The following is a 24,414-nucleotide window of genomic DNA, read 5'->3' on the forward strand; positions in this document are numbered from 1 at the left end:
TTATCTATAACATTTAGTTATGACTTATTTTGCAATAAATCAATATTGTACAGTTATGTTTTCAGTTCTTTGTTTGTTTGCTTTTGTATTGTAATGTCTGCTCACTGCTGTGAGAACCTCATATATGCAATTAATTCACTCCTTCACACTTTTATAAGCTCCTGTACTTAATCCTCCATTAGCATATGAATGCCCAAGTACTGAATCAATTGCACTCAAGCCGTGAGAACCTTAGATTTCATCAGGCATGATGTATATACTACCAAAGAAAATAGCATTTTACAGTCCGTGAAATGGTGTCTATCATCCCGAGGTTGGTACGTCTCTGTGGTTGGTATTAGTAATTGCATCATAACGGAAAAACAATTGAAATCGAGTTTTATAAAGCTTCTGCTTTGATTTAACGTCTTCCTACCGTGAATCCTTTGAAGTTCTTGTTTTAAGAAGGGTTTTATGAAAGTTATGTGTACAGTAGATTTTTATATTTAAACGCAACGTTTTATATGTGAAGGACGCGGCAATTTCGAAACAGAAATTTTGTGATACTGCTAATTGTGAAGAAATGTATTACGGTGTAAATATACCTAGTGACACTGTCTTGGAATCTGATGGTAAGTAAATGATAGTAAGGAGAGTATGTATTCACTTGCAAATGAAAGTGTAGAAAATTTTCTACAAGAGCCTCTGCTTTTAAAACCTGTCATTATTTTAATTATTTTCTTTTGGATGTAAAATAGGTAATTACTGTCTGTTGAATTTCCATTGACAGATTTATGCAGCATTTGTATATATAAACATTTTTGCTTCATTTTTCAGACACTCTGCATGTCTATAATGACAAATCAGAAGCACTGAAAATTGTGAAAAAATACAAGGAAGCGAGGTTTAATTCCTTTAAGACAAGACAGGAGGCTGTGGAATTTGCAGTTAAAGCTCCTGAAATTGTAGTTCCCATATGTGTGTTATCAGGAAATTTAGAAACCAGCAGTCCTGTAATAGGTGAAAAACCAAGTCCTTTCAAAGCACCTAAATCACAGGATTTGGTTTGGCTGAGGAAAGTGATAGAATGTGGTGACACTCTTACATTCACAAATACCATCTGGTATAATCCTCGTTACCTAGTGAGTAGTGGAGATACTCCAGCCATTCTTCAGGTATGCAGGTTGCTTTCTTATAAGTAGTTTTGAAATGTATGTGTTAGTATTCTACATAGAATTCCTAACTCGGTCATCACTGATTTTAATGCTCTTTTCATACACAAAAAATAAATCAGACTGCCCTACCAAAACATTCTGTGCAATAAAATGGTTTCACAACATTAAGAGTGAGCATCAGAAGCAGGGATTTTGAAGTTAGGTGTTTCTTTTATTTTTATATGTGTAGTTGGGAGCCATCTATGAATGACTAAATGAAATCCAGGCTGTTGTATGGGCGATTATATACAGAAACCATGCTTGTTAAAAAAATTTTAAGTCCATGGGTTAAGATAGGGTTATGAAAACTGGCATGAGTAATGTTTTTGTTTTTTTTTCCCTCTGTTATTTGTGTGTTCAAGATACAGGCTTGTTATTTTGTATTTTTTATAATTATGTAAAAAAACAATTTAGCTTATGTATATATCACAGAGAACTTAAACAAAAATTATCTGGTGTTGATATTTCCCCAAGGTTTCGTTAATACATTCAAAGGAATGTGTTAGAATTGCATAAGAAAATAAAGAGAAGAGAAACTTGATTATACTATTGCAAGATTAGAGCATTTGTCAAGAAATCACTGGTATATCTAGTCTAGCAATATGATGTTTCAGTCTTCTTGGCAAGAACTGCTATAAAGTTAATGAAACTTCACCTTTTTCTGTAACAACCACGAGACCCAGCTATAATAATACATTTTTGCAACTGGTTTATCCAGACAATGAATGAAGATTCACTGACCCACAAGTATTGTTTTTTACTGACAAAGCCTGGTTTTTCTTAATTGGACATATGAACACACAAAATAACTGATTCTGGTGCTCAAAATACCCTGGAGTCCTTCATTATATTCTGCTTAAAAATCGAGAAGTTGGTGTTTGGTGTGGAATCAGTGTATGGTGAATAATTGTCTCAGTTTTTCTTTTATGGATAGTCTTCACTCAGGAAGTTATGTTAATTAGATTTTGAAAAGGATTTTCCTTAAGTTAACAGAAAAAAAGAAAATGTATGGTTACTTTCAGCAGGATTCAGTAAAGGTGAACACAACCGATAACTCTGTGGCCACAGTAACTGACATGTTTGTTGAAAAATGTATTAATGAAAGTTTATGACCAACTTGTTTCCCAGACCTCACACTGTGTGATTTTTATTTATGGGGTAGCTTGAAAGACAAAGTGCATAAAATAAATCAAAGAGAATATTGAGGAAGCAATATTCAAGATTTTCCCAGCAAGCAGCAGTGTGTGAACTGGAGTGTGCTTTGCTGTGCATTTTTATTAGAATAAAAGTCAATGTTGTTCTTTGAGATTTATCTTGAGATCCAAATGTAAAACAGAGAAGAACATCCATGTTCTTCTTTGATTTCAACTCTTAATGGGATTTACCATTTTTTCTGGGTACTTTCAACCTTAATTCCACTGGGAACTACAGTAAGATGTGTCACAGTCTTTAAATTATATATTATTTATTTATTTTACGTTAGCTGTAATTTACTCTATAAACTTATTAATCATTATGCTTTGTTCTGCCTGACGGTAAAAGTGAATAATCTATTCATTATCAATAATGACCTGCAAGTATAGAATATCGCTAGCAGAGAATTGTACATAATTGTCAGTTATTATTCATAAGTGATATTTAATCACTGTTACTGCACATTTACATGACAGATGATCAAATTTAAATAATTTATTTACTGTTTCTTTGTCTTTTCCGGGTTTAGGAAGGCTCACGGTATAACGCAATGCATGTAGCAGCCAAGGCTTGTGACGCACAAATATGTGATCTAATTCTACAGACAGTGAGCAATGTTGCATTTATTCAGTTGCTGTATGGAGATGATGATGCTGCCAACTGTGAGGACCGAGCTCGTATCTTGTTGGATCTTTACCTGAATACTCCTGATAAGGCCCTGAATGAGACTCCGATACATTTTGCAGTTAAATTGGGAGCTCTTTCAGTTGTAGATGTATTGGTGTCTTATCCACAATGTGATAGACATGCGAGGAATAAATATGGACAAACACCAAGAGATGCAAGTAACATGTATTTTCATTATCATATATACATCACAGTATTCTTCAGGAGTGAGTACTTGGTATAAAATATTTATGTTATTCTCTGTGCTTCAACTAAGAAGAATGTGATTGGTTGGTAATGTAGTATGATGGGAGAATCAAGAAATATGTACAAAGTTTTGTTTGGGAAACCGTAAGACAAGAGGTCAAGGCATAGTTGGAAGTTGGTCAAAAGTATTATTTGAAAAAGTGATGGCGCATCAAATTCCATGAAATGAGGGAATTTTTTTGATTATTTGAATGACAGAAATTTTTAAGGAAAATTCCTCTACCTTGGAGTTAGTTGGTCCAAAATATTTCTCAGTTTGTTAAAAAAGTGATAATATAACCCAGAAATTTATTTCACACCCAGTGTTATTGATTTTCATAAAAAATTAAATTAAGTATATCATAAAGTATTTAGCACATTGACATTTTAAAATATTGTTTGTAAGAATTTGTGAAGACCTTTCTTTTAGAGTTTTACCAAGGATCTCATTTACGTACTTATAAACCTTTTTTTTTTCTCTACACTTTGCATAAAGTGTTTAGAGATGTCAGTGATAATGAAATGATTATATATATATATATATACAGTATATGATTCCATTTTAAAGTTTAGAAATTTGATATAATTGAATGTGATGTGACGATAATTATGAATTGTGAATAGATAAGAGTCTGTCATGGCTTATGTCAGTTCCATGAAATTGCCTGGAGAGACTCACAAACAGAAAAATGACAATCCAGATAGTCATTAGACTGGTCAAGATTCAAACTAGCTAACCTCCCTAATACAAATGTGGAGTGCTGCCAGAGGACCAGTCTGCTTGCTGAGATGTAGGATTTTACATAGCTGAAACAATTAAAATAGTGTGGCTACTTCCTGTAACCCGTTATATGTACATAACGTTATTTCTATCTTACTTACCATACTCATGATTTCTCCTTCTTCTTTTTTTCCAGGTTATCTGCAGTCGTGTTTCCTCTCCAGATGAAAGTCTAAGGCAAAAACTGTCAAATTTACTGGATGAGATGTTTTATGTTCCTGTACTTAGATCAGAGGATAATTCTGTACAGCCTACTGTTGGTGATCCATTCTCTCCTGCTTGCCCTCTGGTTGGTAATAAATTGTTTTTACACATGTATTCACTATGCAGGGTCCTGTCGAGAAATTTAAATTAGTCAGAGAATTCTCTCATATCAGAGCACGTAGTTTTCAAAGTGAAGCTGAGACAATTCAGGGTGTTCACAGGATGTCTGGAGATTCATTTCTAGCAGGAATGTTGACAGTTACTTCTGTTACCATGTTTAGACCCCACACACTGCTTATTTGATGGATGCAAGGAGGTTTATATGTTCTGTCTCATGTATTGTGTGTGTACTTCATATGTAACCAAAACTATCAAATATAACAGTTTGTAAAATCTTTTACTTAACGTGAAATGTTTTGTCACAATTTTTTTTTTCGTCATCATATTGCCTCGCATTGAAGAGTACAGATTAAATGTGTTCCTCTCAAAACACCTTGATTAAAGCTTTTTTGAATTTTTTTGTAGACGTTCTGTTTTTATGTGCTTAATAGCTGTTTTCCATTATTTAATTGTATCTTGACTTTATTATATTTTGAATGCCTTCTGAATTTATTTGTCTTTGTGTTTCAGTTTTCAGTTCTATAGGAAATAATCTAGGGACTGTGTCCTTTTAGGTAGGGTGATCGCCATACACCACCTACTGTTGTCCCCTTGGTCCATTCTTGATCAAGGAGACTGGGCTCCATGAGCTGACAGTGCATATATATCTATACTACACCCACCCAATCACCAATGAAATCAACCTGTCAGTCTCTGGTGTTGGAGGCAGACACAGTCTGTGAAATGCAGAAAATTAACTTCATACAAACATGGCTCATCATCAGAGGAGACGTCATTCTATTAATTTACTGTTTGTTCTAAAATGTTTCTAAAATGTTTATTCATCAGGTATTAAAAGCTGATCCACTTAATGGAAGGATGGAAATCCGGGCTTATGCAGGACCAATGAATCATGAAAAAGCAATCGTGTTCCGGAAGAAGTGGAAGACTCCTCCTCGGATGCCTCGGACTCCAAAGCAGAATGCCTGCAGACAGGCATATACAGGAAGTCTGAGTTGTCATGCATTTAGACTGCTGGATGTGGAGAAAGGATTAGAAAGAGTTGGCAGGTGGGAGATACGGACGACTTCAAGCTTATGTTTCTTTCACTTTGCTTTAGTGAGACACTGTTTGCCCAAATCTAAGTGGTTCTTGAAGTCAGAGCTTCAAATATAGAAATTATTTTACTCAACAAACAGTTATTTTCTTATGTATTATAAGATAAATGCACCATGACCTGAGAAAGGGCAAGTGTATTTGGTGCCCCATGTGAACCTTTAGCCTTGCACGTCCCAGTTAACCTCTAAAACCGAATATTGTGCATATGTAATTTCAAATGAAGTTTAGATTATGAAGCAAAATGATATGTTACTGTTACTGAATGTATAGATTTTAAAATTTAGAACCTCACGAGGCAGTCTGTTTGACAGGAAAATGCTGACTCCACTACTCACACATCAGCCAATCATAAGTAATATCAAGCATTGTTGATGGTAAATTACAAGGCCATTTATTCTTTCCTTCCATTTTATCTTTCTGTATTTAGATGCGTGTTTTATTCTACTTGATGCTGTTTCTCTGCCTCTTATTATTCATTCAGTTTTGTTGACAGTGTTCCTCAGTTTTTCCATATAAAAATAATGGGATGCAAGAAATTTTCACATGAAATAATATTAGTATATTTGTTTTAGTAGTAGAATGGTGTCCTGCTCAAACAGTTTCAGTTAGTAGCTTGATGTTATTGGCCAAAGAAACTGTTGACCATGAAGCATAATGCAAAGGAAGAAAATATCTGCTTTACTTTGCCCGAAAGTATAATATATTTTGTGCCTGTGATTTCTTACAGGGACCTGGCTGAGGAATTCAGGGTTGGTTGGAATGAATATTGGCCATTTCTTGATACATTTACAAATTTGGCCTCTGAGGATGGGCTTCAGAAACTTGAGGCTTATCTGAAGAACAGATTTGAGGAGGCTGCACAGAAACCATATTCAACCAAGGAGTGTTATGATAGTTCAGAATGTGTAGTGAGTGGTTGTGTATCATCTTTAACAGAGTATAGTGAAAATCAGTCAGTTGATGATGAGATTAGTCCAGTGTCAAATCTGTGCCTTGCTTTTAAAGCGTGCAGTCTGTCTGACACCAGTCCAGTTAAACCACTAGTAGAGAATGCGTTTAAGACCAAATCAAATGTGTACAGTCATCGAAAAGTGGATGCAAATGCTGGCATGGAAGATGAAACTCTGTTGAATCCAGGTGTTAGCCCATTCTTAAGTGTAGAAAAATCTTGTTGTGTGTTCGCTAAACGAATGTTTGATGGACTCGCGGTTGTTGGTCGTAGTGTACAGGTTAGTGATTCAGTGCCTGACATGCTTGATCCAGAAATTAGGCATCTCCAAGATCTTGTCAGCAGTTTTAAAGATGACGCCAGATTCGCATCTGTCGATTTTAATCTCGTTCACTCTCGAATCGCCGTAATTGTAGCAGCAAAGCTTATTGAGCTTACTAGTGATGAACTGGAATTTGTCGTGTCTGGTCTTCAATCTACGGTTTCCCCATTGTCATGTTCTTATTCAGATGAAGAGGATGATGTGAGCGTATGTTACCGTGATGCACATGCATATGCTGAACACCAAAGAAAAACCAATTGTGAACGTAATCAGGTAAAATGTATTGCCGAGTATATTCTTTGCGCCTTAGAAATACAAGGAAATGGTAAAGACACAGACAAAACCAGTGGTGCTAAGAAAGATATTCATGTCCGAACAGAAGAAGAATGTATGAGGATTTGGTCTGATGCTTCACAGTGCTTATGCTTCAGACAAAATCATAATTTTATGAGAAATGCTAGGAAAGGTTGGTCCTTCAAGAGAAATCATGTGCGGTCTACATCTGACAAAGCTAACACACAATCTTCATCAGATGGAATTACAAGACGACTTACATTTGTAGAAGATAATGGTGAGTGCATATTTGTTACGTTGTTTGCATAAAATAAATGTAGAATTTAATTTTATTTATTATTTGTAGAAATTATATTAGTTTATGTAAGGTACCTTTATTCCACCTTAAAAATGTAGTGATACTCGGGGATTAACAAAGCACTGAAAATAAATATATATCCATCACCATTTCAGTTCCATCTAGTGATAATTCTTCATTATTTGAACCTCTGAACTAAAGTAAGTAAATGCTGAATGTGACTAAAAATTGTTTATGTATGTATTTATTTATTTGTGGTTTATTTAATGATACTGTCAGTAGTTGAGATTACTTAGCATCAAATGATGAGATGAGTAATGAATAATGAATTTGAAAGGATATGGAAGAAGGTGGACATGGTCTGATCCCAGAATTTGCAGGGAAGTCCTGAGTAAAACCATGAAAAACCTTAGGATAACTAGTCTCCAGGCTAAGATTTAAATCATATGCCCCAAATATGAAGCAGGAGAATTACAGATTTTTTGTTGGAATCAGTTCATGTGATGTAGGTTGAAGTCTTTGACACTCCCAAATGTAACTGAGCGACCTTTGTAACAAATCAAATTCTTATCCATTCACGCCTATACTCGTTGCATATACTGGTCTCTTTCTTGAAAACATAAGTCCTCCAAGTGTTAGGGTTTCCAGTGAGTGGAGTTTGTAGAATCAATTTGTTCTTGAAAAATCATACAAGTTTAGAATGTCTAAAAAGAGATTTTTAGCAGTACCAATATTTTACTTCTGTAGATGGTGCTGTGAATGCTGTAAATACCATTGCATTCTATTCTTCTTCTGTGACACTCAGGGGATTTTAGACAATATAGTTACTGTTACAATTGATCTCCTTCCTCATGTTCATTATTGTTGATCCTATTAGCATATTGTACATTATAATAAATAATGAAGCTAATTAATTATGTACTTTCCACTAGATTCTGACCAGCAGTGTGATAGTACAAGAATTAGTGAGATGGAAGGTTCCATTCATGAAACACACTGTAATCTGAAAGTGAGCATCTTTAAAAAGAGACAGACATATAATTCAGAAACTAATAAGTTACATAAAATGACATACATATCATCAGGTGGTGAGTTTTCAGAAGGTAAGATTTCTGATGCGTGTTTTTATGTACATGTCTTTTTAAAATGTGAATTTATGCTAATATAAGTGCTGGAGACTGAATATTGTATGGTGCAGCGTTTCTCAACCTGTGGTACACGTACCACTGGTGGTATGCGAACTAAGTAAGAAAAGCAGAAGATAATATTAACATAAATAAGATTTCCCTGAACGAATTTGGTTAGTGGTACTTTTAGTGTGTTAAATTAGAATTAGTGGTATGGCGGCGAAAAAGGGTAAGAACCCCTGGTTTAGTGGAATACAGGGCTAGTCTAAGTGATGTTCACGATATGAAAGAAATAATATGTTCAATGAAATTCAGATGCACAAAATTGGTACCAATGGAAAGAGAAACTCTCCAAGTTTTGTTTCAGTACATCACAGGTGTTCAATGCGAGCCCCCTTGGTAACTCGGCACACATCCAGCCTGTAGTCGAGTTCCTCCCAGACACGTTGCAGCATATCATGATCGATTGCTGTAATGGCTTCTGGCAAGGTCTGTGGTGAGGGTGGCACAAAGAATATCTTTGATGAACTCCTACAGAAAAAAATCACAGGGCGTCAGGTCCGGTGAATGTGGAAATCCAGGACACAAAAGGCTCCTCTGCCTTCGTTGGCAGTAATTTTCTGTCATATCGCCCCTGGCGGCGAACAGTGTTACTATGCGGCCGCGAAGTATACCAACATAAACTTGGAGAGTTTCTCTTTCCATCGGTACCAATTTTGTGCATCTGAATTTCATTAAACGTGAGTAACGTGTTTCAAATCGGGAACATCTTTTAGATTAGCCCTGTATAAAGACCTGAAGGGACTAGTTGTAATTTACAGAATGTAGGGGTTCTGACCATATAATTTTATGAAATGTATAGATGTTAGCCTCTAACAGATCATGTCTTATGCATGTGAGTTTTATTTGTATTCCAGATGATGATGATGATGAATATTTCACACCACCATCAACACCTGCAAAACTCTGCAGAAATGAAGTACATTCATACTGCGATGATGATGATGACGATGACGCTGAAATGTTAACACCAGACGAATGGCCAGATGTTTTTATACAAGGGTAAATACTGAATGTCACATAAAGCAAAGAGTAGAATAATTTGTCTACCCACTACTGCTGCTACATTTATTTAACCAAAATGTTGGGGAAAGTTTTTTTGCCAGCTGCATAGAATTCATATTTGCCTGGTCAGCAGTTCGTCAATCATAAAATCTTTATCTGACAGTGAAGTACCCAAACACACTAATTGTTACCTAATTTTTGTAGACAGTAAAATTTTAATCACTTAAAGTGCTAGAAGCTGTGTTTTGTTGTTTCCTCATCTTGTAATTTTCAAACGCCTGTGCTGCCATGTAGTCTTATATGTGGTTAGCAACATTTAGATCTAATGATGAAAAATCTGTAACCACCTTAAAGAGTGCCCAGAATACTAAGTATATGAGCACAAAATAGTCTTATTGAAATATAATTTTTTTTTCTAGTGACTCACCTACCAAGTTGGATGCCACTGTAATGCAGGCATTGGATGGCTTAAATATAGACCCTATAGAATATCCTAACATTTATAGATGGCGACATTTGGTTTTGCTGTACTCTGAAAGTGTGAGAGCCATGTAAGTAATGTGTCTAATGTAAATAAAATTAGCCAGTAATAAATCAAAATGACATTTACGATAATTCCAACTTTCATGGTTCCCAGAAAATTTAACATTCAATTTTTGTATGTACTGCATTTTCCATGGACAGTCCATAGTACTCTATGTTGTATGAAGTGTACAAGTTCAATTTGTTGTCCATTGTTTGTATTTGTATTATCTTTGTACACAATATTAATTAAATTAAAAAAGAATTATGAACACGTTCCTAGCCATCCATAGTATTTCATCTGTTTTCACTTTCAAACTAAATAGTAAATATCTTGTTTGGAATGTTCATGTGGAAATGGATTGTTAAATTGTGTAATTATGCTTACAAGATCATGGTTTCAGCTTTAATAATATTTCTGTTATGTTCCACTTTGAAGTTTCTGATTGTTAAATTGATTTAATATTTTTCTTGTATTTCGATAAACACAGAAAGTTTTTTAAAACTCCTTTTTGTCAGAGTAGAGTTTCTCGTATGTGCATATGGATAATAACAAGAAGACATGTATAAAGTGAAGCTTTCATGATAGACTCTCAGGTTACAAGCCATGTCAGGTGGCTGAATGGTGAATGAACCATATTTTCTGCCAACATTGTGAGAGAAATCTCTGTTGTCATCCTCAGGGCTCAGATTTGTTACACAGCAGCCTTGAGGATGAGAGCAGGGGTTGTTTTCGAAACGTTGGCAGAAGATATGGTCTATTCACCATTCAGCCACCTGACGCGGCTTGTAACCCGAGTCTTTCATCAACAAGAAGACATGTTTTTCAAATTTTAAATAAATGTCTATGGAAAATAAAGTTGAATTACAAAGAAGTGGAAATGGTGGACAGAATTTGTCAATGGACATTAAGAAGGTAAAACATTTTAATTATATGTCTTGTAACTTTCAGATGGTCCAGTCCTCTTCCTTCGAGGCCTAAAGAAAGAACTAGAATGCTTCAGACACCTGTCGCAGATTCTTCACAATACCAAAAAGGTATGCAGTCTTCCACTCCTCCACAGGCATGGCACAAAATTACAGGATCATATTCACCATTAAGTCATCAGGGGTTGGAAAGAAAAATGCTTATGAAATTCTAATAGCCTATATTTTATAATTAGAAATATGTTTATCTATATCTAGATGTAGTAAATTCTGATGTTTGTTAAATTTGTATTATCAGATATTAGAACATTTTAATGCAATGGATAGTTTATTATGTAGGAAGCACATGTGGGATATTTTCACATGATCTTAAAATTTTATGCAGGTAAGGAATAAAAGATTCTTAAAAGAATAAGAATAAGAAGAAGAATTGATCAGTAAAGGAAGTCAGCAATAAGAGTATTTCTTAAAAAAAATTTCTCAAATAGAGATAATTCCATATGTTCACAAATTAAACTTTAGGCTTCTTGGACGTAGGACCCAGTGATTCATTCACCTTTTTTGTCTCAGTTTACTGTATAATTTTTCTTGTCATTATATTATTATCAATAATGACCTGCAATTATAGAATATCGCTAGCAGAGAATTGTACATGATTGTCAGTTATTATTCATAAGTGATATTTAATCACTATTACTGCACATTTACATGACAAATGATCAAATTTAAATAATTTATTTACTCATTTACGTGCATATAAACCTTTTTTTCTCTACACTTTGCATAAAGTGTTTAGAGAGGTCAGTGATAATGAAATTATAAATACTGTACAGTATATGGTTCCATTTTAAAGTTTAGAAATTTTATATAATTAGGCATACGTGGAAGTTGGTCAAAAGTATTATATGAAAAAGTGATGGCCCATGAAATGAGGGAATTTTTTGACTACCAGAATCAGTTATTTTGTGTGTTCATATGTCCAATTAAGTAAAACCAGGCTTTGTCAGTAAAGAACAATACTTGTGGGTCAGTGAATCTTCATTCATTGTCTGGATAAACCAGTTGCATAAATGTTTTATTATAGCTGGGTCTCGTGGTGAAGTTTCATTAATTTTATTGCAGTTCTTGCCAAGAAGACTGAAACATCTTATTGCTAGACTAGATAGAATGCTAAATTTAATTAGGTACTACTTCTACTTTAGATAGCTTATTGGTTTTTATACAATAGTCTTGTTTGGTCTAAATTGGAGTATGGATCTGTTACTTGGAATTCTATTACTTCCACTGATTCTACCAAAGTTGAAAGAATTCAAAGGAAATTTGCTGCTTTATGTCACGCCAGATTTTTTAATGGCCTAAGTGACTATAATTATGAAGACGTTTCAGTGAGGATAAATTTTCTTTGACTGCACCTGCTGAGGAGCCATCTTGATGCTCTCTTTCTCATTAATATATTTAAAGGTAAAATTTGCTGCCCATCCGTTTTTGATTCAGTTTCTTTGTGCGTACCCTCCGATCCATTAGGGACTACTTCTCGTTTCTTTGTTTATCGTAGTCTTAAAGCTAGTTCCTTGTTTAGGTGTGCTTCTGCTGCGAATGCAGTCTGTCAGCGCATCAACATTTTTAACAAGGAGAATATTTTTCTTAGGCATTTTATTTAGCCAATTTCCTTTTCTTTTTTTTTCTTTTTTTTTACTAAAGTTTCATTTTGTATGTATTATTTATATTTAACTGTTTTTAATTTAATTATTATATACCTAGGCATATTATTCAGCTCATTTGCTTGTTGATTATTTTGTAACAAATTAATGAATTGATATATTATCATTATTATATTGTACATCTATATATTTAGTTTATTGTTTGTTTGTTTTTGTATTGTTATGTTTATGTTTATTGTTAGTGCTTGGCTGTTATTGGCCTCTTTTGGATGTTGCCAAGCACTCTAATAAATGAAATGAAATGAATTATTATTATTATTATTATTACATTACTCCAACTTTGCACACTTTCGTAAATTAGTTAAGGCTACCATCAAGTCTGATAGGCGGCGGTGGTTAAAGTCTGTTGATGACAGTCTTAAAACTCACCCTCAGCATTTTTGGAAACACGTTTCAAATTTCAAAAGAAAAGATAACTCCTTGATTCAGCTAAAAATTGGTGATCAGTTTGTCAGTGACCCGAAACACATTGCTGATGAATTTGCTACGCATTTTGAATCAATTTTTAACACTTGTTGCCAGTCCGTCACTCCTACCGATACTTTTACTTCTGATTTTTTGCCCGCCGCTCCTATCTCTCCTGCTGAAGTTAGCAAGGCGATCAAGCGCCTCAGACCCTCAAAGTGTGTGGGGTTAGATGGAATTCCTTCGTTAGTAATTAAGGGTTATTTTCACTCCCTTATTAACCTATATTTTTAATTTAAGTGTAACTAGTGCCACCTTTGCGTCCCTGTGGAAAGAAACAGCTGTTGTTCCTGTGTTTAAAAAAGGCAACAGTTCCATTGTTAGTAATTATAGACCCATCTCTATTCTTAATAACTTTTCAAAAATATTTGAATTTATTGTCTATGATCATTTGCAAAAAAATTTTAAGTACAGATTAAATCCCTCAAAGCATGGTTTTCGTAAATTTAATTCCACAGCAACAAATTTGGTTACTTACCTTAATTCCGTTTTACCTTCAGTTAGTACTCAAGGACAAACAGATTCGGTATACTTTGATCTTACTAAAGCATTTGACTTAGTCCCTCATAGTATTCTTCTTGGGAAACTTAGAAACTTTGGACTATCACCCAGTTATGTTGATTGGTTCCATAGTTATCTTTCTGACAGGCAATCTTTTGTTCGTGTATCTGGAACTCTTTCGTATCCTTATCGTGTTAAGTGTGGAGTGCCTCAGGGTTCCACCCTAGGCCCCTTACTGTTTAATATATTCATTAATGACATCTGCGACTCCATACATAATTCACAGTGCCTTTTATTTGCTGATGACTTAAAGATGTATCGGAGTATCAGCGATGTTGATGACTGCAAACTGTTGCAGGACGACATCCATTCAGTGCAAAATTGGTGTCTTGTGAATGGGATGCAACTTAATTTAAGTAAAACGACTGTTATATCATTCACCCGGAAGACAAACAGTATTTATTTTAATTACAAATTGTGTAACAACCTGGTGGCACGCTCCCATTGTGTTAAAGATCTCGGTGTTCTACTGGACTGTAAGCTCTATTTTCACCAGCATATCAACTATATATTATCACAGAGCTTGAAAATGCTAGGTTTGATTCGGTACATTACTTCTTCCTTCTCCACTGTTGATAGCCTTTTGGTCTTGTACAGTACCTTAGTCCGTTCCAAAATTGAGTATGCTTCTGTTGTTTGGAACTCTATTACTAATACTGATTCCTTTAAATTGGAAAGGATTCAAAGGAAATTTGTAGCTCTGTGTTACGCGAGATTCTTTAATGGCGTTTGTGCCTATAATTATGACGATATATTAGTTAGATTAAATTTCTTATCGTTACATTTAAGGAGGAGGCTTTTGGATACTCTATTCCTCGTGAATATTTTTAAAGGCAAAATTAGTTGCTCATCTGTTGTTGATACAGTTAGTCTCTGCATACCTACTAGGTCTATCAGAGACTATTCTACCTTTACTGTACAACGTAATTTCAAGGCCAGTCCCTCTGCCAGAAGTGTTTCTGCTGCCAATGCAGTCTGTAGGACCATCGACATCTTTAACAAAGATTGCATTTTGCTTGCTGAGGTCAGTCAGCTTTTTAAACAATAATCATGGTTTTTTATTGTTTACTTAGTATGACATTTTATTGTGTATGTTGTTTGTCCAAAATTAAACTGTTTTTAGTTTAATTATTACTTTACTTGTCTATAACATTTAGTTTTTTACTTATTAGTTATTATGCAATAAATCAATATTGTACATTTATGTTTTCAGTTCATTGTTTGTTTGCTTTTGTATTGTAATGTCTGTATTGTTGTTAGTGCTTGGCTGTTATTGGCCTTTTTGGCTGTTGTCAGGCACTTTAATAAATGAATTGAAATATACAATATGTGAACTTTAACTGTTTAAATAAAACAAAGTAACTACTTAACTAAAGGAATGTATCTATTTAAGTAAACCTATTTAACCTTTTAATTACAAACTACGTAACTGAAGGGGCAGATTCATTATTTCTTCAATGAAGGACGCAAATTCAATGTCGGCCATTTCTGGATTCTGCAAAGGAAATAAACATTTGGATCAGAATAGGAACTGGAATTATGGGTAACAAGTATGGAAACACGTACAGCGAATATCTCGTGGTAGGCGATCTCTAAGGATGCAGGTTTTGAAGGAATTTGTAACGAAGCTCATGGTGAAAGACACTGAACTTATTCTAGTTACGTGGACTTCTATGTAAATTACAGGCTTCAACCTGATTCAGCATTTTTTGGGGTGACTTCTGTTTTACCCTCTGTTTCATCTACCTGTCATAACCAGCCTGGTGTTGTAACTTTTATGTCGTGTGATTTTCATCTGCACGGAATTTACAAGTCGGAGGGAGGGCTGGAAATAGGTCAAATGCAAGAATATAAAAATTACAAAGAGAACTTCAGGCTCATAGTATGCCTTCGTGGCCTATATATCATGTCTTCAGTTTATAATAAGGTAAATATAGATTTATGTAATCAATCAATTAATCATTATCCGTTAATTTCAACCGCCTGTGTAACCACTTACAGTTATGCCGACAAACACAGTTGCAATACTTATGGTTTCAACAGTCTCAGATCATATTTTTGTTCTCGTCTGAGTATCGGTTACTGAATTTAGTGACTTAAAACACAAGGATTGTGCCGTCATGCACCATTCGCTGGAATGACAGAGAAGAATGGACTGTTTATTTCTCAGTGCTCTGAGTTTTTACCCAGCAATGATATTTTGTGTGATGTCTGCTTAATTTGTTGGTTTGTCCCGTTCAGTGCTATGGCTTATTTTCAACAATATCAGTAGCTCGGACTACTGTTAGTGTCAAGGTTTTCATGAAGAATAGAATGTAAAAAATACACGGGCAGTTTTTGTGTATGCTGTTCAGGAAAGGCAGCCTTAAAGTTATGTATGTAAAATTTCTCACTTATGTAGTAGCAGTAATTTTGTAGAAAAGTTTTCTGTACTTCTCTTCTGCAGAATTTTCTGTGTCAGGATTTGCCTTCTTCATTTCCCTGGTTTTTGTTAGAAAATTGAGAAGTGTGTCATGTTCATTTTGCACGTGACTTTGAATTTCTCTTATTTTGTGAATAAAATCTATACCCAGACCTGTCTGTAATGTATGAACCAAAATGTAAGAATTTGCGAACACAGAGAGAAAGGGTTTGAGCAGAAAGACCTGTTACTATCATGAATGTACCTCATGACAAAATGAAAATGAGAAGTTTCATCCAATATTAGGTGGTTCCTGAATTTGTCTTGAAATGTCAACTAGCAACACTTCATGGAGGGCTTTTAACAAATTATTTTGAATGGCCAGAGATGTGCCTTAGCAAAAGGTCATTCAGCAGAGGTTCATAATGTTCAAAATATTCTTTACAATTACTTCTGTCAAGGGGCAACTCAGATAATTCATGACCTCTAAATGGTAGTTCTTGAACTGGCAGCAGACAAGTCATGTCACCCATTTCAATATTTCTTAATTTTTATAAATTCCTTTATTATATTCTGAACTACTAAATGCAAGTTGGATCTCCAGAAGCTCATAATTTCTTTGGAGACTTAAATAAAGAATGACCTGCATGTACTGTACATGTTTGGCGTAAGATTCGTGTTTTTCTTTTCTTTTCGTGAAGCATGTAAGTCATAAGTTTGTTAAAGGCCCCCGAAATCCAAAACATTTAAACATTTTTGGAAGATCAATTATGACCAGCAAATCAGTTTCTCTCAGATTGTTGCAAGCTGTTAACCACGGGTAAAAATGATATTGCAAAACAAAAGTTCCCAGTGTACATATTGTGTTCCTTATATTCATTCGCTCTTAGGGTTTTATATAGGTTGGTAATGTCTCCCATGTTTTAATGTTTTTAGTTTCTCCATGAATTTTCTTCTTGACAATAGTTTTTCTAAAAGACATTGAATAACATTTTTATCTATTTTCCACAAACTTCAAATGGTCTTCCAGTGTTTATAAACACGTAAACTTACATCACTGCAATTGTGTTTATGATAATTCCAGTTTGTGAGTGATTTTGGTACAGTTCACCTCTTCTTCAGTTCATGTTGAGGTCAACCTTTGTTGTGTTTAGAAGAATGGTAAAGACCTTTGTTTTTCTTATATTCACAATTTTTTAATATTTTTATTTGCATTATGCAATGCCAGAGCGTGTTAATTTGATTTTGCGTATTCAAATAACTTGTGTCTTTGATGTCAGCACGGAATAATTAGTTTGTAGTACCATGATGATGCTGTAAGTGTTGTGAATTTAGATCTTGCGTTTCAAAGTGGCAAGCCAGAAAATCATTATTTTATATTACGGTCATTAAATAGGACTAATTGTTTATATTTATACACAATCAAGCTGACTCCAGAGAGATGTTGGCAGAACACTGAGCTAGGTTTTGATACTTGTATGATAAAATAAAAAGTAAAGATTGCTTGCATCATCACAACCTCAAATCCTACATAGAACGAAAGTTGACTGGTAATAAGACAAATGCGGAGGGGTGCGTTGTTAAACTGTGGGCCAAATTAAGCATGTCTTACATAAGCGAAAAGTGATTAAAATTTTGTGCCTTCTGGGTTGTTTTGGATCTCCTACAAGAACATGCATTCAGAGCCCGAAGTTTCAGTCATGTAGTGTAAGTAGCAGCGATGATTTGTTACCTTGAGAATGTTGGAATAAAAAATGTTCCCCCACACCAGAATATTGTTACTAATTGTTTCAGTACACATACTCGTGTTTTGTGGTACCAAGTTAAAATATTCTCTCTTCCTGGTCTTTTCGAAGTGTGCATTTGCCAGTAGTGAGTGACCAGCCCACTGCCTCCACACAATTTCTAATCAGTCCTTATTTTTGTCTGCTAGAGCCATCTAGTAGGAATCAGGAGATATGTGGCCAGCGAGTTTTGCTTACGAAACATCTCGTTCATGCTTTTTCGTGCCCTAAATCTAAGGCATGGGACCGCCGGCTTTAATTCCCCTCCGAAGGAAGTTGTGCTATGGATTTTTATCACCCTTTAAAAATCCACCGACCTTGGCCGGATTTGAACCCGCGTATCTTGGGTCCAGTGGTGACCACATTAACCACTAGTGCAATGAGGGCGACAAGTTCGTTGAAATATTACTTTGCCAAAATAACAACAGAGAATTTTATGAACATGTTTTTTATTTAATATCCTTAAATATATAATTCATATTTAATTAGAAACTATTTAATAATTTAAGTGTTTAACAAAATCTAAAGAATTTAACTATTTAATAACAACTGTTTTACAAAAAATTAATAATTTAACTATTTAACAAAAACTGAACAATTTAACTACTTAAAAACAACTATTTTACAAAAAATTAATAATTTAACTATTTAACAAAAACTGAACAATTTAACTATTTAAAAAGAACTATTTTACAAAAAATTAATAATTGAACTATTTAACAAAAACTGAACAATTTAACTATTTAAAAACAACTATTTTACAAAAAATTAATAATTGAACTATTTAACAAAAACGATTAAACTATTTAACTAAAACGATTTAACTATTTAACTAAAACGATTTAACAAAAAAACTTTGTAACATATTTTCTAAAAAGAATCAAAGTATTTAAATACTAAAATCTTCTGAATTCAGAATATTCAGGATATCTTCCCAAATGGGGGCATATTGCTCATTGTCCATTTCTGGGATCTGGAAAGGAAATGAACATTTGTATCAGAATAGCAACTGAAACAATGGGTAACAAGTATAGAAACACATCTCTAAGGATGCAACTTGTGAAGGAATTTGTGACGAAGCTCACGGTGAAAGACACTGGGCTTATTCTAGTTGCGTGGACTTTTATATAAATTACAGGCTTCAACCTGATTCAGCAGTTTTTGGGGTAACTTCTGGAGGGCTATGAGCCGGGATAGCTCAGTCAGTATAGTGACTAGCTGCCGGGGTTCGATCCCCGACAGGGGCAGAGGATTTTTCCTCTAGCCTCTGCGTCCAGACTGGCTCTGGGGCCCACCAAGCCTCCTCTACAATGGGTACCGGGGTCCTTTCCCGGGGGTAAAGCCCCCCATCTAGTGCCGAGGTCAAGGAAGAGAGGAGCTATACCTAAACTCACCCCAAGCGCCTACATGGCGCATAGCGGGACAAACTTTACTTTACTTTCTGGAGGGCTGGAAATAGGTCAAATGCTTCCACGAATCAGTGTTCGGCCCACGTAATTGTTGTAATCCAAAGGAGAGTTGACACTAACCTCATCATTAATGAACTGCTGAAGGTCGGCGTCCAGTAACCCTTCGTGAAATGGCAGTTCATATTCGCTGCTTCTATTTTGTCCCTGAAATTTAGAAAGTGGTGGATTAGTGGGCTGCAACCAATGAAACAAAGTATTGATACGACATGCAATATAATAGTACGATGGAAATTAATGTGGATATTTTGCAGATGCACGCTTTCCAAATGGGATCTGGTAAAAATGTGACAGAGGATTTTGATGTAAACCCAACAGAAATGGCTAACAGGAATAAAAGTTTAATTACAGGAGATTTCAGTGCTCAAGTAGGAAATGACGTAATATTCGTAGGTCAAGAAAAATGGTGACGTGTGCATAATTAATGTCCTTATAAATATAAACTTTTTGTAACATATATTTCCTGTCCACAGCCAGTTTATTTTTAAAGAAACAGAAAACAGATAAATTAATGTTTAAAACGTAGAGCAGAGTTTCAGGGATTTAAATAGTGGAATCTCCTAAATAAAATCCACTGCAATGCGCTCTTACAAACAGCGGCAATCGGGAGTTTACTCTGATCATCTTTCGCCTCTGACATTCCACACTTGTTCGTTTTCCATGTGAAAGCGACAGATGGCAGGCGAGTGAGTTCGTCCAAATAGTAATAACGACGACTTACCTCTGACGAAGCGACGTCTTGTGTGGCTGGGAATCCAAGATAGTTGTTGGGTGGGCAATATTCAGGAGACAAATTAAGCTCTTTCAGAATTTCTTGAAATGCCATGTCACTAATTGCACTTGGATTTATTGTTGCGTCAGAAATCTGGAAAGGAAGTAAACATTTGGATCAGAACTGCAATTGGAATTATGGGTAACAAGTATGGAAAAACATGCGGTGAATATCTCGTGGCACGCGATCTCTTAGGATGCAGGTTGTGAAGGAATTTGTGACGAAGCTCAAGGTGAAAGACACTGGACTTATTCTAGTTGTGTGGACTTTTATATAAATTACAGGCTTCAACCTGACGGCAGATGGCAGGCGAGTGAGTTCGTCCAAATAGTAATGACGACGACGACTCACCTCTGATGATAGGACGTCTTGTGTGGCTGGGAATCCTCCCCATTGATGTTCCTGGATAGGGAGGGGAAGGGCGCTGCTGTTCTGCGCGGTGGTGGAGCGTCGCTTCCCTGACTGGCGTCTCAACTTCCTATCACGGGTCTCCTCCCGGAGGCGCTTTTGTTTGCGGACCTCATTTGGGATGTAGATGTAACCTGAAATCGGAAAGAATGACATTCAGGTCACAGCATTCCGTTAACGGTCGCTTGTGATCTCGTGATTTGACATCAGAGAAGGAAAATCAGCGACATTCATAAATCATATATTACAGAAAGACAGGAACAGAACAATGCATCTTTCTTCGAAACGTTGGCATCGAATTAGTCGCCGTGAAAGCTCCTGATAATACAAAATTAATATTTCTATTGCGATTGTTAAAACGAAGCAAAAATTAATGACACTGAAGTGGCATCAAAGGGAGGTCTTCCGGGTAAAGTACTGCCTCAGTGTCGAGGTTGAAGTCACTTTAAGACTTTGATGAGTTTTCGTGGTGGTGAGGCTGAGGATGATGATTAAATTCTGGATTTTGATACAGTGTAGACTTGGGAGGAAATGAACTCGAAATATAAGGAAAAAAATACGCCTTCTGTGCTTTTGTTGACTTTTGCCACTCCAGCTCTGATCGACTCAAATCTTAAAATATGTTGCTAAAAGTAAAGTCTCGTGAAAAGTTCTCTTACTTAAAATCGCTAGCAGTCAATCCCAAATAAATCTGAATGTGATTTTCCTCGTAATTCTCGGGTACATTTTTTGGAAGCTTCTTGCTGCTTTTTGAGGTTAAAAGAGAATTAATTACTTACCGGGATATTTCTTCTTATGCTCCGCGGCCGCCTGTCGCGCGCGGTCAAAATAATCGTCCTGCACACCTTTTAGTGCCTTCCACATACATCCAAGTCTGCAAATAGAAAAGCAGAAGTTGTAAGAACACAGGCAGTTTGTAGGACGCACCGGAGGACCATCATCCAAGGGCTGCAGCTGGGTAAAGGCAAAGGCAGTGGCGTATGACGGCGTGCAAAATGTTTCACCTGTTCTCGACGATCAGAACATTTTCAGCAAAGGGAAATAATATATCCAATTCGAATTCACCTCATGCTTTCTCTGTCAATTTTGGATCTTTGCACTTTTACAGTAAAAGAATAGTTCCCGGCGGACTTATAAATTCTACTTCTCTACTGCCCTAAATATCCTGTGTTCATTTTATAATAAGGTAAATATAAATTTATAATCCAGCAATGGAAAGCAAATTAGCCTTCAGCTTAAAGTGCTGACTTTGTGAATCAAATCTTGCAAGAGCCAATATTTTTTTAATTATAAGGTTTCATAGTTTATCGTCACCGCAATTATCAGTGTCGTCACGAAATAGAAGTACAAATTTCTAAGTGCGCGTTCTGAACACGAGAAATTTCTCACATATAATTTTACAGGTTCGCACCGTCGCCATGTTTATCATCGTTCACGTACGTTCAATGATCATACATGTCCACTGAATTCAAATATCTTTGAAGACAATCTGTCATTCACGAATGCTCTGCACATTAAATTATTAACACGTAATTGTCCTGAAGTACATTTTGTATTACAACTTACCTCACGCTGATCTGATTGTTGCTGTCTGCAGGGTACAGGGCAGCCAGTTCTTTTCTCCATTCATTTGAGAAGATCATGAAGGCGTTAGGCGGCCTCTTTATCTTTGCGCACTTTGGTGTTTTTTGGCACCTTTTTGCCTTCCTCTTCCCTTCGATCTTCTCTGGCTGCCCTGTAACTTGCAGCTGCTGGTGTTCCTGAGTTTTTCCTGAAAGAATGATGGAATCCATGTATAAAAATTATGATAATCAGAATATGGCCAACATTATATAAAGAAACATGGCTATCTCCAGTGTACCTGACGCTTTTTTTACTGAATAGTTACAGACATATGAAGCGTAAGTAATAAAATGCGCTGTTGACGTATCTGAATGTGGTTGTGTGTAAAGAAGGAGCGAGGTTTCAGTAACATCAGTATAACAGAGAATATGTGAATTGTGAATAAGAGACGCACAGTTTTGTGTTTTCATCTCAACGAGGACGTCGTTAAACAGGCTGGCTCTGATTGAGTCTTGCCGAAAGAGGGAATTGTGTCTACCCTGGGGGACCCATCAGACAGAGCTCTTCCTCGTCACTAGAGACTGAGGCGCAAGAAATAAGATGGCTTCTGACACGTGGACACAAAATTAAGTATTCCTGGTCTCAACTCTCAGAGAGCAAAGTAAAAGTACATAATTCAACACTAGAAAATGATTCTTTCAAGTCCAGCAAATTTAAAATGTCTGACAGTGACTATAATAAACCAAAATTGATTTTATTTGGAGAATTCTTATTACAGTCTATTTAACACTTTTTGTTTTCCCTTTGCTAACATCACTTAAAATAATGAAATAATGATATTATGGGGAGCATATCTGGACATCTAGAAAGATGCATAAGCATCATAATTGACAGAACATCATACTGATGAGATTATACTCCACAATTTACTGCATGCACAGAATTAAACGACACTTACTGTCTGCTGCCAGCCATCCAATGTTATTTTGAAGGCTCTTCAGCTCCCTCATATGCATTTCAGCAGGGTTTACCTGAGGACAGACACAAAATGAGTTATTTTATAGTCCAAGAATTCTCTACAACTTCATGAAGTTAATATTTATTATGAAATTGTTGTCCCAGTCACACACAAAACGCAGGTGCCTTGGCTGTTTGTGCTGCACTGCAATTGATTTTCGTTTCTAACAGAAGATATTAAGAAGACTTCATTTATATGAACAGAAATTAAGGCTGTGTCAGATAACGAGGGCTTCCTTTTAATCAATGATTTACCTTTAAAATTAGCATGTTAGGAAACGTTTCAAAGCTTTAATTGCAATATACAAGTCAGTTTATGATTAATCTGTAATACAAAACAACGATCCTGAGAAATTAAGCTGTTCACTCAACAATAACTTTCCTCTAGACGAAAAAATTAAGACCGAAAACAACCTTTAACAATGTCTGAATGTGACAAGTGACCCAGTCATAGGTCCCTATCAGCTGTTTAGCTTAGCCGGAATTCAAGTAACTTTGTTGATGATGGCGGACGTGTGTTGCTGCTAGCATTTGAATTCTTAAGAATGACATACAATCCCTCAAGATAACGAAATAATAATATTAATAATAAGTAGGCTCACCCATTGTGAAGAGCTGGAGACCTCCATGTCCCAGGCAGCAAGATTTGAATAACAAATTAAACAGGTTGCAGGAAAGATTTTCACTATATATAGAATTATCTTGTTCTAGAAGCTGCTCACACCACCATTCGTTTCACACTGAGGAGAGCCAACCAACCACTGAGTAGAGTAGTGGGGGGGTGTGGACTGCTATTTATACCTACATAACCTGTGACGCAACAGTCAGTAGAGGGAGTGCAATTCGGTTCATTCAGGCGTGCATAAGAAATGAAAAATGAACCTTATGGCCTGCCAATCGAGACTGTTGCACGTCTGCGTCACAGGTGTGCTTTACGAATTCCAATCTTTCTCGCGCAGGTTTTCGTATTTTATAAGAACGACTGCGTTTCGTGTTTACACATTATTTGTAGTTAAAGAAATACAAATTTTAATTACTACAAGTTATAATTTGGTTACATTCCATCCTAAATATACGAAGTCAATAATTAATATTAAATACTTTCTGTGTAAAACGAAATAAATTTAAAGGTGATGAAAAGAGGCTTGAAGTAAATTTTGTAATTTAATTTGCCCTTGTTTAAAATTATCGTCGTATTTTATTATACTTGTTTAATTTTAAAGACGATTTTTGGGGGGCCCGGGCACTGT

The 24,414-nt window shown here is 35.6% G+C and overlaps 2 protein-coding genes across 5 annotated transcripts; one reads left to right on the top strand and one right to left on the bottom strand.

The window, feature by feature from the left end:
* The first annotated feature begins 364 nt into the window (after nucleotides 1-364).
* On the top strand, nucleotides 365-12,973 carry LOC147871334 (ankyrin repeat and LEM domain-containing protein 2 homolog). The gene is made up of 10 exons (XM_087339982.1): nucleotides 365-611; nucleotides 817-1,154; nucleotides 2,917-3,228; nucleotides 4,217-4,369; nucleotides 5,233-5,453; nucleotides 6,230-7,344; nucleotides 8,298-8,468; nucleotides 9,410-9,554; nucleotides 9,977-10,108; nucleotides 11,032-12,973. The coding sequence occupies exons 1-10, from the start codon at nucleotides 563-565 to the stop codon at nucleotides 11,219-11,221; spliced, it is 2,826 nt and encodes a 941-aa protein (XP_087196108.1). The 5' UTR covers nucleotides 365-562; the 3' UTR covers nucleotides 11,222-12,973.
* A 2,166-nt stretch (nucleotides 12,974-15,139) lies between these two features.
* On the bottom strand, nucleotides 15,140-23,920 carry LOC147871335 (uncharacterized). Of its 4 annotated transcripts, none has more exons than XM_087339985.1 (8): nucleotides 23,767-23,920; nucleotides 23,106-23,178; nucleotides 22,151-22,355; nucleotides 21,364-21,458; nucleotides 20,528-20,718; nucleotides 20,126-20,269; nucleotides 19,468-19,551; nucleotides 15,140-15,248 (listed from the first exon to the last, which is right to left on the bottom strand). In XM_087339985.1, the coding sequence occupies exons 1-8, from the start codon at nucleotides 23,791-23,793 to the stop codon at nucleotides 15,168-15,170; spliced, it is 900 nt and encodes a 299-aa protein (XP_087196111.1). In that variant the 5' UTR covers nucleotides 23,794-23,920; the 3' UTR covers nucleotides 15,140-15,167. The 4 variants fall into 4 exon arrangements, 3 of the variants coding, with proteins under 3 accessions (XP_087196111.1, XP_087196110.1, XP_087196109.1); XM_087339984.1 differs by lacking the exon at nucleotides 15,140-15,248 and adding an exon at nucleotides 18,759-18,911; XR_015532456.1 differs by lacking the exon at nucleotides 15,140-15,248 and adding an exon at nucleotides 18,893-18,911 and having other exon boundaries at nucleotides 19,468-20,269.
* Nucleotides 23,921-24,414: the final 494 nt, after the last annotated feature.

The sequence above is a fragment of the Zootermopsis nevadensis genome, unplaced genomic scaffold (assembly GCF_977971745.1).
Source record: "Zootermopsis nevadensis isolate Lab colony 2312 unplaced genomic scaffold, Znev_1.0 Znev_ptg000058l, whole genome shotgun sequence".
Taxonomy (NCBI): domain Eukaryota; kingdom Metazoa; phylum Arthropoda; class Insecta; order Blattodea; family Termopsidae; genus Zootermopsis; species Zootermopsis nevadensis.

Excerpts from the sequence above, each read along its gene's own strand:
- LOC147871334 (XM_087339982.1), top strand. The coding sequence starts at position 563 with ATGTATTACGGTGTAAATATACCTAGTGACACTGTCTTGGAATCTGAT. Across the intron at positions 4,370-5,232 it reads TCTCTCCTGCTTGCCCTCTG|GTATTAAAAGCTGATCCACT; the intron begins GTTGGTAATAAA and ends TTTATTCATCAG. Across the intron at positions 5,454-6,229 it reads GGATTAGAAAGAGTTGGCAG|GGACCTGGCTGAGGAATTCA; the intron begins GTGGGAGATACG and ends GATTTCTTACAG.
- LOC147871335 (XM_087339983.1), bottom strand. The coding sequence starts at position 23,793 with ATGGAGGTCTCCAGCTCTTCACAATGG. Across the intron at positions 22,356-23,105 it reads TGGATGGCTGGCAGCAGACA|GAAAAACTCAGGAACACCAG; the intron begins GTAAGTGTCGTT and ends TCATTCTTTCAG. Across the intron at positions 20,270-20,527 it reads AAGACGTCCTATCATCAGAG|ATTTCTGACGCAACAATAAA; the intron begins GTGAGTCGTCGT and ends CTTCCTTTCCAG.